The 15,772-nt window shown below is 34.4% G+C and overlaps 1 protein-coding gene across 6 annotated transcripts in view; it reads left to right on the forward strand.

The window, feature by feature from the left end:
• Hem (Nck associated protein 1 Hem) overlaps positions 1 to 15,772 on the forward strand; it is a 393,688-nt gene that overhangs the window by 310,231 nt on the left and 67,685 nt on the right. For 4 of the 6 annotated variants that reach the window (XM_090409885.1, XM_090409889.1, XM_090409886.1 and 1 more), the window contains 2 exons: positions 12,859 to 12,876; positions 13,944 to 14,026. In XM_090409885.1, the coding sequence (XP_090266011.1) occupies positions 12,859 to 12,876; positions 13,944 to 14,026 (101 nt within the window). The remainder of the gene's footprint in view (positions 1 to 12,858; positions 12,877 to 13,943; positions 14,027 to 15,772) is intronic. The other 2 variants (XM_090409887.1, XM_090409890.1) reach the window with 1 other exon arrangement.

The following is a 15,772-nucleotide window of genomic DNA, read 5'->3' on the forward strand; positions in this document are numbered from 1 at the left end:
ATTCAATACAAAACATACATAGCGAATATTGCAAAAATCAAATGCATATATTACATTTTTTGCCTCTTACCGTTTGGTTCGTTCTGAAGACAATGCGGGCTGTTCTGGTAAAATATGACGTACTGTCCTTTTTTTTGAGTCTGTTTCTGCTTCTTCTGATTGTTCGTGGGAATTTTTTTATTTTTTATCAGCCACTTATCCATCTCAGGGTTAAATTTTTTAACGTAGAATAGATCAAATAATATCACCACTTACCGATACTGGCACACCACAGACCGATAACATGAAATTAGTGAATATTACCTGAATGAGGGAATCCCCAGACCAGGAACATTTTTCTCTTTTGTGACTTTTCTCCCTTTAAGGTAATTAAGCCTAACACGAAACAGACAGCAAAGGCAGGTTATTAAAACATACATATGATTGGTGCGGTATTAACAAAAGATCGCGCAACACCGAAAGATAAAAGCATAGCTGACAATTGAGTTAAAATGCTAACTCTCTTCAACCGAATTCCATATGTGCTGCCATAACATTCATTATATATATATATATATATATATATATATATATTACTTAGTTTTAACACTTTTAAGAATTTTAACATGTTCAGTTGAATTTTATTGCTACCTTGGGAAATCAAACTCACATCTAATTAATAACAATAGTTTTTAGTTAGATACTGTGTTTGCCCATGCAACATATGGTTTTGTTTCAGTCTATACAGCATAGTTTCTGTATGAGGGGACATGTGATTCATTAATTAGTGTTTTATCCCAGTTGTCTCTAATTGCACTATTTGTTGAGAAATATATTACACAGACTCCTCATGCCTTATTCACTGGCATAATAAAAGAAAAGTACTTGTTTTTATTGCCTCTGCAGTACAGTGGCTGTTAGGGAGGGTGTGTTGTTTACCACTGCAAGGAGTTACTATCTCCCCACATGAACTTGTTTAAGCTTTTTTTCATTTGTGAAGTATATGCGAAACTTTTATTGGTAACAGAAAACTAGCTCGGATGACAGTGATAATATAAAACAAGTTTTGATATGTATATAAAGTCAATATCAACAGTCCCTGATTACGAACAAGTGATGAAAGGAACAGGAAGATTTGGAGCTTCCCTGGAGAGCATTCGAAGTAAATACAATTAACCGCTGTTTTGAAATGAAACATATGAATAAGCAATATTTATTAATATTCATTAATAAGCGCCGAAATACGCAGGAAGCAAAGTTTGTGAACCAACACCAATGTGTGAATTTTCCATTAAAATATAAAAAATAACAAAAAAGAAATAATAAATAATAAAAGTTAAATACATTTTTAAAATAAAAAAATCTACTTAGTCTTAAAACATTTAACATTTGTTTTCATTATTTCACAGCCCCCTCAACAAAACCTACGGCTCCCAAGGGGGCTGCGGCCCACAGTTTGGGAAGCGCTGAAGGCACTTTAACCATATCAATCCACCTATATCTTGGTCTTCCTCTAGGTCTTTTTCCTGCCAACCTGGCAGAGAATACATGTTTTGCTAATCTTTCCTCTCCCATTCTGTTTAAGTGACCATACCACCTGAGATTATCTCTGCTAATACATTCCTGGATGCTGACAATGTCAAATTCTTTCCTAATATCCTCTTCTTTAATATGATATTGCCATTGATGCCATCTATTCATGTCCCTAATCTTTCTCAGGACTGTCATGTCTGCAGTCTCTAGTCTTTGGTCACGTGTTTACTTCTGACTCAGCTCTCAGATCCATAAGTTGAAATTGGTTTGAACACTGTCTTGTATACAGCTAATTTAGTGTTCCGACTAATTTCTCTCTTAGTCCACATAAATTTATTCAGCTGACTTCCTACCATGCCTGTTTTGTTGATTCTGTTGTCTCTTCCCATATTTACTTTACCATCTTCACTGAAAATCATGCCTAAGTAGCTGAAATGTTTTACATGTTGTATAGTAGGTTCTCCATTCACAATGCAGTTGATATTTTCAGTGTTTCTGCCTATTTTCATTGTCTTTGTCTTTTTAATGCTGACCTTCATACCATATCTATTACAACAGTTATTCAATTTAGTCAGGGAATCTTGCAGACTTGTAGTGGATTTATTTAGAAGTATAACATCATCCACATAAAGCAAAGATCTGAGATTAACATCTCCCATTTTGATATCATGTTTAATAACATTTTCCTTCATAATGTGATCCATATAGATAATGAATAATAGAGGGGACAATGTACATCCTTGTCTGACACCAGATTTAACATTAAACCACCTTCCTGTACTTCCTTCAATTTAAGTATTGCTTGATATAATGCCCCATTAACACCATATAACTGGAGCGTTTTGAATAGCTTCTCTCTTGGCACCCTGTCACATGCCTTTTCCAGATCTACAAAACTTAAATACAGATCTTTGTTATATTCCTATGATTTCTCAGCTATCTGTCATAAAGTGAAAATCTGATCCTGACAACCTCTACTTGGCCTGAATCCAGCTTGTTCTTCACCAAGCTTCTCTTCCACAATCCTTTTCAACCGTTTCTCAAGTATACTTGCATATATCTTACCAGGAACACTCGGTAGAGAAATACTTCTCTAATTCGCACATTCAGTTCTATTTCCATTTTTATATATAGGTACTATGAGAGCTATATTCCAATCATCTGGAATTCGTCCCTGTGTCCAGGCCTTCTGAACTATGCAGTGCAGCCACTGTAGAGACTTTCATACCTCCATACGTGAGCATTTCTGGTCAAATATCATCTATTCCTGCTGCTTTTCCACATTTCAGGCTTTGATGACTTTTTCTACTTCGAGTATGGATATGTACGGGAAAAGAGAAAATTCTAGAACAAGACCAAATACATTGCATATCTAATTATAAGAATAGGCTGGGTCGTAATTTATTATGTCTATACACAAATGGCAGGAGTATTAGAAACAAAGGGGTTGAGTTTGTTGCTTTATTGAATACGATGTGGCCTAAGATTGTTGGCATTAGTGAAACCTGGCTATCAGAATCAGATATGGTAAGTGGGATCGAGTGTAACGAATATACTATTTTTAGGAATGACGAGATAGGAGAGGAGGACGAGTGCTACTAATGATATCAGATGACTTAAGTCCAGTTAGGGTAGAAATACAAGAAAACAATGATGGTAATAATGTTCCATATAGTTTGAGTCTATTTAGTGTGAAGTGGAGGTTAACAGAATGAAATATATGGTGGGGTGTTGACCTGGCAGCTCAGTTGTGGGGGGCGAAGAAATGCATCGTCAATTTACTTTATGGGTACCAAGTAAATGATCATTATGGGTTTCCATAAAAGAAAGGATCATTATGGGTGACTTTAATTTTTCAAAAATTGATTGGGTAGAAGAGAAATCTAATGATCAGGAAGAACATGAATTTATTGAATTGTTGCAAGATAACTTTCTCAAGCAGCATGTGAAAGAAGGAACTTGAGGTCAAAGAGTATTGGATTTGCTCATAGCATCAAAAATGATCTCTGTCAAGAATATGGCTATTTTACCACCATTTGGTGACAGTGATCATGCTGTTCTTTCTTGGGAAGTATTGAATCTACTTGTATTGAAGCACCAATTAAATCAGGCTACATGCTGAATTACAAAGCTGGAAATTATGATCAAATTAGAAGAATACTATCTTTGGTCCCATGGTATCAGTTACTGAATGGAAAAAATGTCAGCAGTGCATGGGAATCTTTGAAAATGTGCTTGAATGAGGCGGTATCTGAATGTATCCCTAGTGTTTGAAGAATAAATAGGTTGGGAGTGAAATGGATGTGCAGCCTTATTAAGCTAGAGATCCACAAGAAGAAGATGACGTGGAAAGAATATCATGAGAATAAGAGTGAGAGGGATTATGAAATATATAAGGCTCAGGCCAGAAAAGTAATGAGTATTGTGAGAAAAGCTAACACGGAGTATGAAAAGAAATTGGCCATACAAGCTAAAGGCAATTGAAAAGAATTTTATCATTATGTTGCGAGCAAGAGAAAGAATGAATGTGGAAGAATAACTTTTTTGAATGCAGATGGTACACGAGTGTCAGAAGCTAAAGAGATTGTTCAGTTAATGAGTGCTCACTTTGCTAAGATATATCAACCAGGTGTATATAGCATGGTGCTAGATTGGATGAAGAGTTAGAGATTCATGAAAATGAGGTTGAAGAGCTCTTGCATAAACTGGATAAGAATTTGTCAATAGGGACAGATGGAATATCTGTCTGTTTGTTAAAGGAATGTTCAGCTGAATTGGCTGGGCCTTTCACACATTTGTATAACTTGAGTCTCAGCTCAGGAATGATACCACAGGAATGGAAGGAATGTATGATAGTTCCATTGCACAAGGGTGGTGCAAAAACTGATATGTCTAACTACCGACCTGTTAGTATCTCTGGTGTGGTAGTGAAGATTTTAGAGAAGTTGGTAAGAACTCGCATACAGAAATGGGTAGACAAGCATTCCATACTCTGAAGGAAACAGCATGGGTTTACTAAAGGAAGGTCATTTTAGCAATTTGCTCCTATTTTATAACAATGTTACGGCTGAGTTGAATAAAGGGAATGGATACACTATGATAATGTTGGATTTTTCTAAGGCATTTGATAGGATAGCACACGATAGGCTGTTGTGTAAACTGAAGAATATGGGACTGGAACATAATCTATTGACTTGGATCAGGGGATGGTTGACAGACAGATATCAAAAAGTGTAAGGTTATGCACTTTGGCATGATTAGAGTTCAAGCAGCATATTATATTAGTGGGGTTATGCTACAAGAAACCTGAGAGGCAAGGGATCTTAGTGTATTGGTGGATAAGAATTTAAATTTCAAAGGTCACATAGCAAAAGTTGCAAATACAACTCAGAGGATAATTGCTATTGAAGCGAACCTTGACATGTAAGGATAAGGAAGTAATTTTGCCTCTTTATAAGGCTTTGATAAGACCACACTTGGATTACTGTGTGCAGATTTGGTCTCCCAGGTTCCAAGGGGATAAAGAAGCTGTGAAAGGATGCAAAGAAGAGTTACAAAGATTATATCCAGATTATGGGATTTAGATTATGAGGACAGATTGCGAGTATGTGGATTGCAGACTCTGGTTAACAGGAAAAAGAGGGGTAATATGATAGAGGTCTATAAACTTTTGAATGGGTGTTATAGCATTTCACCTGATGAAATTTTTCGTTATATGAAAGGTGGAGAGAGAACACGGAGGTATCCATGGAAGTTAAATTTATTTGCAGTCAAGAAAGCGGTAAGAGCTAGGTTTTTCTCCCAGAGAGCAGTGAGTGAGCGGAATAATTTGCCCTTACAGGTAATGAGTGCATCTAGTGTGAATGAATTCAAGTGTAGGTATGATAGCTGGGTTGGGTAATTTACAGCTTCCCTTGATGAATCCTTGACTCCCTGGAGATGTCAGATAATAATAATAATAATGTATTCCTGACTGCATGCCTGGTGCGTGTTTTTTACCACTGTTCTGTCATCACTGTTTGTTTCATTTAGCAATTTTTCGAAGTAATTACTCCATATTTCAAGCATACCTTTTTCTCCTGTTTTCATGTCACCTTCATCATCTCTAATTCCTTTTAAAGCACTCTTTCCTCCATTTCTGTGCTTCTTCAACGACCTCCAGAATATCTTGCCACCTTCTTGATATTTATTTTCTGTGTTCTTACCAAAGTCCTCCCATGACTTTTGTTTAGCTAGTTTTACACAGTGTTTAGCTTTCTTATATTTGTCTCTGTATTCTCTAAGAGCACAAGCTGACTTGTTTGCCAGGAACTTTTGATATGCTTTCTTCTTTAACTTCCTGTGTCCACCATGGAATTCTGATTTTTCTTTCCATGCAGACAGCTTCACCACATGCCTCTCTGGCTGAATCAATCAGTGTTTTCCTTAGAACTTGTCACTGAATCTCCAAGGTTAGGTTGCTGTTCTCAAACTCTTTAATTTTTTCTTGAATAATATTTGGGTATTTTAGTGTACAGTTCACATCTGAGAGCTGTTCAACTTTTATTTGCTTTAAAACTTTCTTACATGTTGTTCTTTTCAATATGAAATTCAGTTTTATCCTGTTCAAGACTAAATGGTGATCACTTCCAATTTCAAATCCTCTGTACACTCTGATGTCCTGCACCAGGGAGGAAACATCACTATCAACAATAACATAGTCAATGAGACTTTTCTTATTCCTTGTCTCTTCTTTCCATGTGAATTTATGCACATTTTTATGTTGGAACATTGCGTTAGTAATAACCAGTCAATGTCCTGAGCAGAAATCCAACAGGTATTTGCCATTATTATTAACTTTGCTCTTTTCTCCAAATTTTGCCAAGATATTTTTGTATGTCTGACAATCATTTCCTATTTAGATCCCCAATAAAGACCAACTTTTCATTGTGTCGGTTGCTTTTTCTAAAGCCTCAAAAAATTCCTCCACTTCTGCCTTAGTAGAATCTTCTCTGGGACCATAGGCACAAATAAGTCTCATTGTCTAGTTCCCCATTCTTATATTTGCCCACATCACTCTACTTGAGACTGCCTGCCATTCAAGAAGATTAGCCTCGTATTTAGTGTTGAATACTATGGCTACTCCATCTTTTCCCTTGATCGTCATTACCTGAATATAATATTTTGTATTTATTGCTCAGAAAAATCTCACATGATTTTGTCTTTTTTGTTTCAGTCACTCCTGTTACGTCAATCTGGTACTTATCCAATTCCTCAGCTAGCTCCATTTCTTTGTCATTCGGGCTTCTTATGTTGATAGTACTGATCTTGAACTCTGGTTATGTTGAGTTGGGGTAAGTTTTAGGACTACTTGTTTCAGTAGCTGACTTTTCGCTGTTTGCCCTAGTTCCCTGGCAAAAACAACAGGGGGCCTTGTTTAGCCGGGTGATGCCTCAGCCGACATGAAAATGTACCATCATTTGGTATTTTGGTTTAAGCCAATAAGAATACAATTTGGTTGGCTAAATCCCAAATTCCCAGGCATCCCCGTTTGTTCAGTATCCAGGTAGATACCTAACAGGGGGAACCACGAGAAGCTCTGGATGGTTCTCTGCATTCCTTTAAAGGCTATGTGGAGGTCTCCTCTCAGTTATATCGCTTTGACCCTTAAGCACCCCCCCCCCTTCATAAAGTCTTTCGGTGCTATATTATGTTTGGAGAACATTTCTTTTGTGTGAGAACCACTCAAAGAAGGAAAAGTCAGTAAATAATAAGAATAGAAAGAACAATAGAAACAACATTTTATGAGAATCTAATTTGATAACATTAATTATTTATTATTTATTTATTTTTTTTTGAATGGCCCATTATATGACTGTTTTTTTCCCCTCTTTAGTTATGAAAATTTTGTCAAGTTTTTTTTTTTATTATTAAAAACATATTTTGCCTATTCTGCACCCACTACTCACCATCTTTTAAAATCTACTTGCCACATTGCAATTGGCCATCATATTTGTTGAGCCCTATTTATATATATTATGCTAATAACTAATTTACAGAGAACTTTTTTTTTTAAGTTCCTGTAAAAGTTATTGAAAATCACATTAAATAAAAAATACTTTCTACATCCAGTTTTCCAGATGAATCATATGCTGAAAAATAAAACAGTGAATGAACATAAGATGTTGCAGATTTGATTCACCCAAAATAGTGAGGAGTAATACCAAATTAAAGAAAAGAAAATCAAATGCAGTGAAAATCGCTGTATATATCTGTAGATATATTTACTTTATATCTTTATATTTACCATATATTTTTTGTTTTTTGTGCGAGCATTTCAATATTTCATTGTATTGCAGTGTTTTCATATATTCAGATGTGGTCTTCATTAATATGCTCTGTTTTGAGAAAAGCATTTTGTTTATTCAGAAATATGATGTTTGAATACAGTTTTCATCTTTATAAATATGTTTCTAAGGTTTTCAATTTTGGACATCTGTACAATAACTCCCCAGTTAATGCATGTTCGATTCATGCGGATTTGAACTTCTGTGATATGATATTTTGCCATTTTTTGTTTATACATTTGACTTGAAGTTATGCATTTAAGAACATTTCAGAAAAATCTGGTCTTATTAGTATGTCACACTGAATTGATGTTAAACTTGTTACTTGTGTATTTTACTTAATGTACCTTTGATCTGTTAATATTTCATATGAATATTTTATTGTATAAATTAATAGCATGCTGTGTTGTCCTGATCATATGAGTGCTTGTAAGATTTTTGGGCACATCAGTTCTTAATTAAATTGATAATAATATAATCAATTTTATTAATATAAAGTAACTAAAATGAATTATTAACGATTCCTAAGTGTGCACCAAGTGATAGTGTTATGAATGATGCAGAAAAATGTGCCAGAAAGTCATTACTAGATGGAATAAAGGGTATGAAAGTGGCTAGTCAACTGCCCTGACAGAGAATGTGTTGAGTTTAAGTGAAAGCACCTTACACATCATCAGTGACTATAAGGAGAGGAAAAAAAGCATAAAAAAAGCAATTTTACAATATATATCTTTTTATGATATAACAGAAAGGATGAATGTTGCTGGCAAAGTGGCTGCATCACCAGAACAGACAACATTCTATTCAGTTCAGATATCTGTCAGCAAAGGCCAAAAGCCAGTATGAAATTATAAGAACAGAAGGGAAGCTGATGTGAAAAATTTAATACAGATTCTGGCTGCTTTATCATGGTCAGGATTTGACATCGCTTCAAGAATATGAATGTTTTTTAGGAAAGACTGCTTCTGCAAATAAGTATTCAAGAACTAAAAACAACAATTGGAGAAGGTAACTATATATCCAAACAAATCTTCAGTATGGATGAGACTGCATTGCACAAGAAGAAACAAATATGCCATTTTTCAAAAATCACCTAAAGATCACCTGACCCTGCTTTTGGGTGACAGTGCAAAGGGCAAATATAAATTGAAGCCTTTGCTGATCTGCCGTTAGTGAAAGTTCACTGCTGCTTAAAAACTACTTAAAAGATTTCTGCTAATCCACTGTTATGCCAGTACAAAAGGATGGATGACAAGTGTTATCATCAGCACTTATTTTAGTAAAGAGCTGCATGCAGGAAGGAATTCCTTTCGAAATTCTCCTTTTATCAAGTGACAACATCAATGTTTGTTTTTCTGCCCCTAATACAACCATTCTTGCAGTCATTAGACCAAGGAGTAATTAAAACGTTTGTCTTATTATTAGATTAGATTCCTTTTTTTTTTTGAGACTGCATGGAACAAAATTCCACAGTAATACCCACAAAACTAAAAAAAAAATTATTCCCTCAGTTGTTCTGCTGTGATTCTCGTCTTTGGTGCTGACAACACTATTATCAGAGTTAATAAGGATAGTGGCTTAGATGAAATCAGTGAAAATGAAAATTTCATTGAAATGTAGACAGTAGAATTGAGCAATAAAGAGTTGTGGAATTTGAGATCACTACTGTAGCAGTAGTTTCTTCAGTGGTGATCTTTAACCCTTTCTGACCTGAATTTTTTTTTCCAAGTGAAAAAATTCTTTTCGTTCTATTTATTTTGTCTTTAGGTCTAAAAAAGCAAGAGTATCAAGTATTTTGATGAAAAATACATTTCAGGATAGGACTGACCGACTGATTCCATATAGAATCATTATATTCTGGTAGCAAATATTCAACTTCTGAGCTTATACTCTATAATCCAATATATGTATATTATTCTACTAAGTCATAAAAACCGATATTGGTAAGATTTATACATATAATATATACCTGTTATTATATTAAAGAAATGGAACTACGACGTATGATATCAATTGGAATCATTCGCCATGTAATATGGGCTACGAAAGCCAAGACAGTTAGTGATTCCAATTGGAATCACTAGAGCAGAAAGGGTTAACAGCCATCAACAATCACCAGGCCATCAACTTACCTTGCAAAACCTGAAGGAAGCTTTCAACCTCATGATTTCTGCCTTATGATCCCAATATAGACAGGAACTCTGTGGTTAGGAGGAAAATGGTGAAATGGTTGCTCACTACCAAGAAATCCTTTATGAGAAGAGAAAGTCATACAAAAAATTATCCATTTCTGCAGTCTGCTACAGAAAATGAAGAATTCTAGCAAATCATTTTGAGTCACATTCATATTATTCACTGTCCTCATCCTTCTGTGAATTAGAAGTTGGAGAAGATGATGATTATCCTCTGGAGAAGTCCAGCCCACAGACAACAAAAATGTTCAACTAGGTTTCATTCGTATAAACTTTTCTGTCACAAACGTTTATGTATTCTTTACTTAATATTAATTTAAGTGTTTATTATTATTCCTTAATTGTATGCATAATATAATTAAATAGACCAAAAGAGTCATATGTAAGTGTGATTTATAAATTTTCTGCATTGGTGGAAACTTTGCATGTATTTCATTTATGTGAGGATTTCAAAATCACATATATTGTATAATCAGAAGACTCATGTGCTGCAGACTAACTTATTTGCTTATTATATTTCTCTCTAATAGACCTCTTATTGTACATGGGTGGTCGAAAAGTTCTTGGCCTTGACCATAAATGACAACACTATCGGCAAGATTTTTTTTTTTTTTTCTAAGTTAGTAAATCTATCATAAGCATCCATGTGAAATTGCAAGTCATTCTATCAAGTATTTTTTTTTATACAACTGCCGGAAGCCACAGTATTGCTTGTGTTTCTTGAAATGGATAAAATTGAGTATTGTGCAGTTATAAAATTCTTTGTAAAAGAAGATTTAACAGCAAAAGAAATTCATTCGAAGTTCATAAAAGTTTATGGGCACTCTTCTCTTTCATTTCATTTTCAACGATTAAAAAATGGACTGCTGAGTTTAAACGCAGTCATACTAGCTTTGAAGATGATCCATGTGAAGGACGTCCAAAAAGTGTAACAGCACCAGAAATCATTGATCAGTGCACACTATGGTATTGGATGACCGGCGAATCGAAGTGCTTGAAATTGCTGAGACTATAGCCATTTCAAAAGAACATGTAGGATATATTTTGCATGAAGAATTGCAAATGAAAAAGCTTTGTTCAAGATGGGTGCCGCACTGATCAAAAATGTACTCGTATAGAAATCTCTGACCAGTGCTTGGAGCGTTTTAACAAGATTAAAACTGATTTTGTGTCAATTTATTACTACGGATGAGACTTGGATTCACCATTACACACCAGAATCCAAACAGTAGTCAAAACAGGACAGAAGCCGGTTGTTCAGTGCCAAAGAAGACAAAGTCGGTTCCATCAGCAGGAAAGGTCATGGGATCGGTGTTTTGGGATGCTAAAAGCATTTTGTTTATTAATTATTTTGAACAGGGTAAAATAATAACTGGGGAATATTATTCCGATCTTTAACCAGACTAAATGAAAAAATTCGTTAGAAAAGACCAGGTTTGCAGAAGAAAAAAATCATCTTTCATCAGGACAATGCACCTGCCCACAAAGGTGTTTTGGCAATGGGAAAATTAAGGGATCTGCACTATGAATTGTTGGAACATCCAACCTATTCCTCAGATTTGGCTCCTCTGACTTCTATCTCTTCCCAGAACTAAAACTCTTCCTTACTGATCAGCGGTTTTCTTCTAATCTTCTAATCAAAAGGTAACTGCAGTTGTATTTTGCAGATCTTACTGAGAACCACTACAAGGACGGGATAATGGCACTGGAGCATCACTGGAATAAATGTATTAGTCTTAAGGGAAATTATGTTGAAAAATAAAGATAATTTTGAAATTATAAAATTTGTTTTTTCATTGTTAACCCGAGAACTTTTCAGACCATCCACGTATATATGTGCCTCTTAAATATGCTTTTCTTTTTGTCTCTTCATAAGCTGGAGACGAGCTGAATAAAAAAGTTTCTGAAAACAGGCTGTTTCCATGCTACAGTATGACAGCTTAAAGAATATGGACCTTTTCAGTGGAAAGAACTTGGTTTAAAAACCTTTCAAGGATGAAAGGAACAATTTATAGTTTTTTTGTTTTAAACCAAAAGCTAGTTAACTGTTCTCACATTTAGGTTATAAAGTTTTTTTCTTCACAAAACAGACAAATCCTGATTGATGACAGACAAATTATAAACAATAAATTTAACTACTAATTAAATTGATGAAACCATTATTTGGGTAGGAGAATGGTACAATAATCCATTTAAGTATACATCTGGTAGTAGGAAGAATAGTAATGTTACATTTGATCTGTGCAAGTGCAAAATAATCTAGGAAAGATTAAATGATAAGAATACTACCAGCTGCACTGCATCCTGTCTAAATCTGTGCTTTATTGTCTCTATATTTCTATAGTGTATTCTTATCATTTACTCTTTCTTATCAGAAAGGTTAAATGATAAGAATACTACCAGTTGCACTGCATTCTGTCTTATAAATGAAGTTATAAATTGTTTTATGAAGTAGGGATAATCATTTTGAAATTATAAAGTTGTTTTTTCATTGTTATCCTGAGTATGACAGCTCAAAGATATATAAATTAAAACCTGGTAAGATGCTTTCATAATTAGATTACTAGAATTCATACTGTCGGTAATCTAGCACCTATGAACAAAATGTAATTACTTAGCATTGATTTTATTCCTAATAATAATAGTACTAATAGCTGTGAAGAACACATCTCATCACTAATCAAATTATAACAAAAAAAAATCAAAGTGTCATGTAATTTAAACTAATGATATTTTCTACAGTTATTAAACTGTATAGATAATTGTTTTTGTTTCATGTATTGTGCAGCTTCTTATTGTCTGTAATCTTTTCCTTTGCATGCATATAGGACCGAAGATGGCCCAAAGTAAGGGGAATGTTATATTCTTTCATATTTTTGGCACTTTTTTATATGCCTGCTTGCACTAGTTTAACACTGTTTTAGAAACTACTTTATTGTAAATACCAGCAGTATATCATCTGTATTTTTTGTTTAATTTTAATACTTATAAGTAATCTTATAAATATTTGCATGCATCTTCACTGTTGGTTTGTTAAAGCTAATCTCAATGTGTGTGTGTGTGTGTGTGTGTGTGTGTGTGTGTGTGTGTGTGTGTGTGTGTGTGTGTGTGTGTGTGTGTGTTTAGTTTTTTCAGCATACTCATTATGAGGAGAGCAATTAGAATGATAAATGACCCATCTCTTACCAACGCACTCCCCTCACTTTCACACAGACATATAGTCTCTGCAATTTGTGTATTCTATAAATATTTCCACGGTAAATGTTCATCTGAAATAGCATCAATAATTCCCCCATTCAGTACTAAGCCTATTGGAACACATACAGCTGCCACCCAACATCCTTTCACAGTACACTTTGAAACCCATAGAACCAATAAATGGGTTTTCCTCCATAGAGGAGGAAAACCTATTTATTTTCCTCCTCTCTCAGCCTGCTACTGCTATACTGTGGAACAGTCTTCTCCTGATGTATTTCCCAAGGAATATGATATACAGCTTTTAAATCAAATATAAACAAGTTTCTCCTTTCCCAACCCACTACCCATATACAGTACTAGCATACTATAGGTTGATCAACCAACCTCTCATGTATGGGTCCAACATTAAAAAATACACACACTCTCCTGATGACACTAAGAAAAATCAGTTGCTCTTGTTTTCTCTATAGAATAGTTATATGACATTTAAAAATTCATATTATGTATATATATAGATAGATAAATAGATACAAAAAGATACAAAATTTGTAATATGTAGATATGATTTCTTTTTGCACTTTACCCTGCTCATAATTCAGAGTTAAAATTAAATGTTTTAAGGTTTTCATAAGAAATATTTGTGTGTGTGTGTGTGTGTGTGTGTGTGTCAGTCTGTCCATCTTGTGTGATGTGATTTTTTAAATTTCATTTTTAGATGTGGATAATGTCCTTCAAAGGATGACTATTGTTGGAGTAATCCTGTGCTTCCGTTCTCTTGCCCAAACTGCACTTAGTAATGTGAGTATTGTTGGTGAATATCTACCAGTTCTGAAATAACAGCTGGAATTTTGCTAAAAATATATTAATGGTATGAAATTTTTATTTAACTAAATAATCATGAAGATTTGATTTGTATCATGCTAGATTTATTTTTATGTTTTAGGGTTTACAACCTCTAGCACATTAGTTTTCTGCATGTGCTAGAGATTCAGAAAAGAAGAGAAGAGGAATCTGTTGATGGCTGATTATTTGTGAACATCTCACAGTTGTAGTCCTTGAGGAATACTATGTGAGAAATGGGTACAGAGAATACAAATAGATGGAAGAAGATGATAAAAAAATTGGTTATTATAAATTTGAAGTTTCACTAAGAATGGTATTGACTAGCAGCAACTGATCATACTTTTACACTTGTAGTAGAAAATGGAGAAATGAAGATCAGTAGAAAAGCACTGCATGAAAATACCTATAAAAAACTTAATGTAGAAACATATATGTAAGAGTAGATAGTCAACTTGTGAGAAGAGTCCAAATGGAGATATTCCAAGCAAATGAAGGCATTTTGGCAGCATCGGTACTCTTTTAGGGAAGTTTTTTTATATGCGATGTGAATTTGAGAACAGCATTCCAATCATGTGGATCCAAGATTCATATAGGATAAGTATTTGTGCGGATGAGTAGTGTCTTTAGCAGAAAATTATGGAGGATAACGAGGCTGTGGATGTGGTGTATTTGTATCAGAAAAGGTTAGCAGTATTAGCCAAAGAAGAGAGAAATCTAATCTTTTCTGAAAATCTTGGTATTATCAGTCAGTGGGAAGTGAAGTTCAATCTTTCTTGCAAGCAAGAAAGAAGACAACTGTTTCTGCAGTCTGGAATGTGTATCGGTACTTCCAGTAGTAATAAAAACTACTCAAAATCTAAGCTGTCAGAAGGCAGCTAGAGATGATATCTGACCTGGAATTTGTATATGGGTGGTTTGACAGTTTTGTGCTTGAATTATCCAGAAAACTTTGTCAACAAGGCTGAATCCCAGATAAGTGAAATAAAGCTGTCATCATCATATCAATATTGTTAGATCTTACTTTTTGATTCTCTGTGGTACTACTAGTTCAACATTCAACCTAGATCATGGCCTTCGTCAGTTTTTTCCTCTTAGCTTTCAACATCAAACATTTGTTTGCTAAAGATTCATCCCATTCTGTTTGAGTGATCATATCCCTTCACATTAGCTCTGTTCACACATTATTTGCCAATAATGTGTGAACACATTATTGGCATGATTACCTATCCAGCGTCGTATATTAGTGGGATTAGGCTAGAAGAAACTGATGAGGCTAGGGATCTTGGAGTGTTAATACATAGGAAGTTGAAGTTCAGGGGCCATGTGGCAAAGATTGCAAATATGACTCAAAAGATAATTGCAATGCTCAAACGAACATTCACATGTAAAGATTAATTCACTGTTTGGATTACATCAAGCATTCTTAGAGAAGATTGCTCTGTACAACCTCAAAGTGTGAGCAGTATTTCAAAGTTGGATGGAATTGGGATTTATAGTGTGCTTGCAGTTTTGCAAGTGTATAGACATTGTACTTCTCTTAGAATTACTGCACTTATATAAGTTAGTGTAAATATGGAAAAATATATTATGTGAAACATGACTAAGTAAATTTGCCTTAATTACACATTCTTAAATCCAGTACATAGTACCAAAGCAGGCAAAAGAACAAAATTAAATTACTATTAAAAAGGAAAACAGTTG

This window comes from Typopeltis vanoorti, chromosome 20, assembly GCF_054136105.1.
Source record: "Typopeltis vanoorti isolate ZY-2024b chromosome 20, IOZ_Tvanoo_1.0, whole genome shotgun sequence".
In the NCBI taxonomy this organism is placed as follows: Eukaryota; Metazoa; Arthropoda; class Arachnida; order Uropygi; family Thelyphonidae; genus Typopeltis; species Typopeltis vanoorti.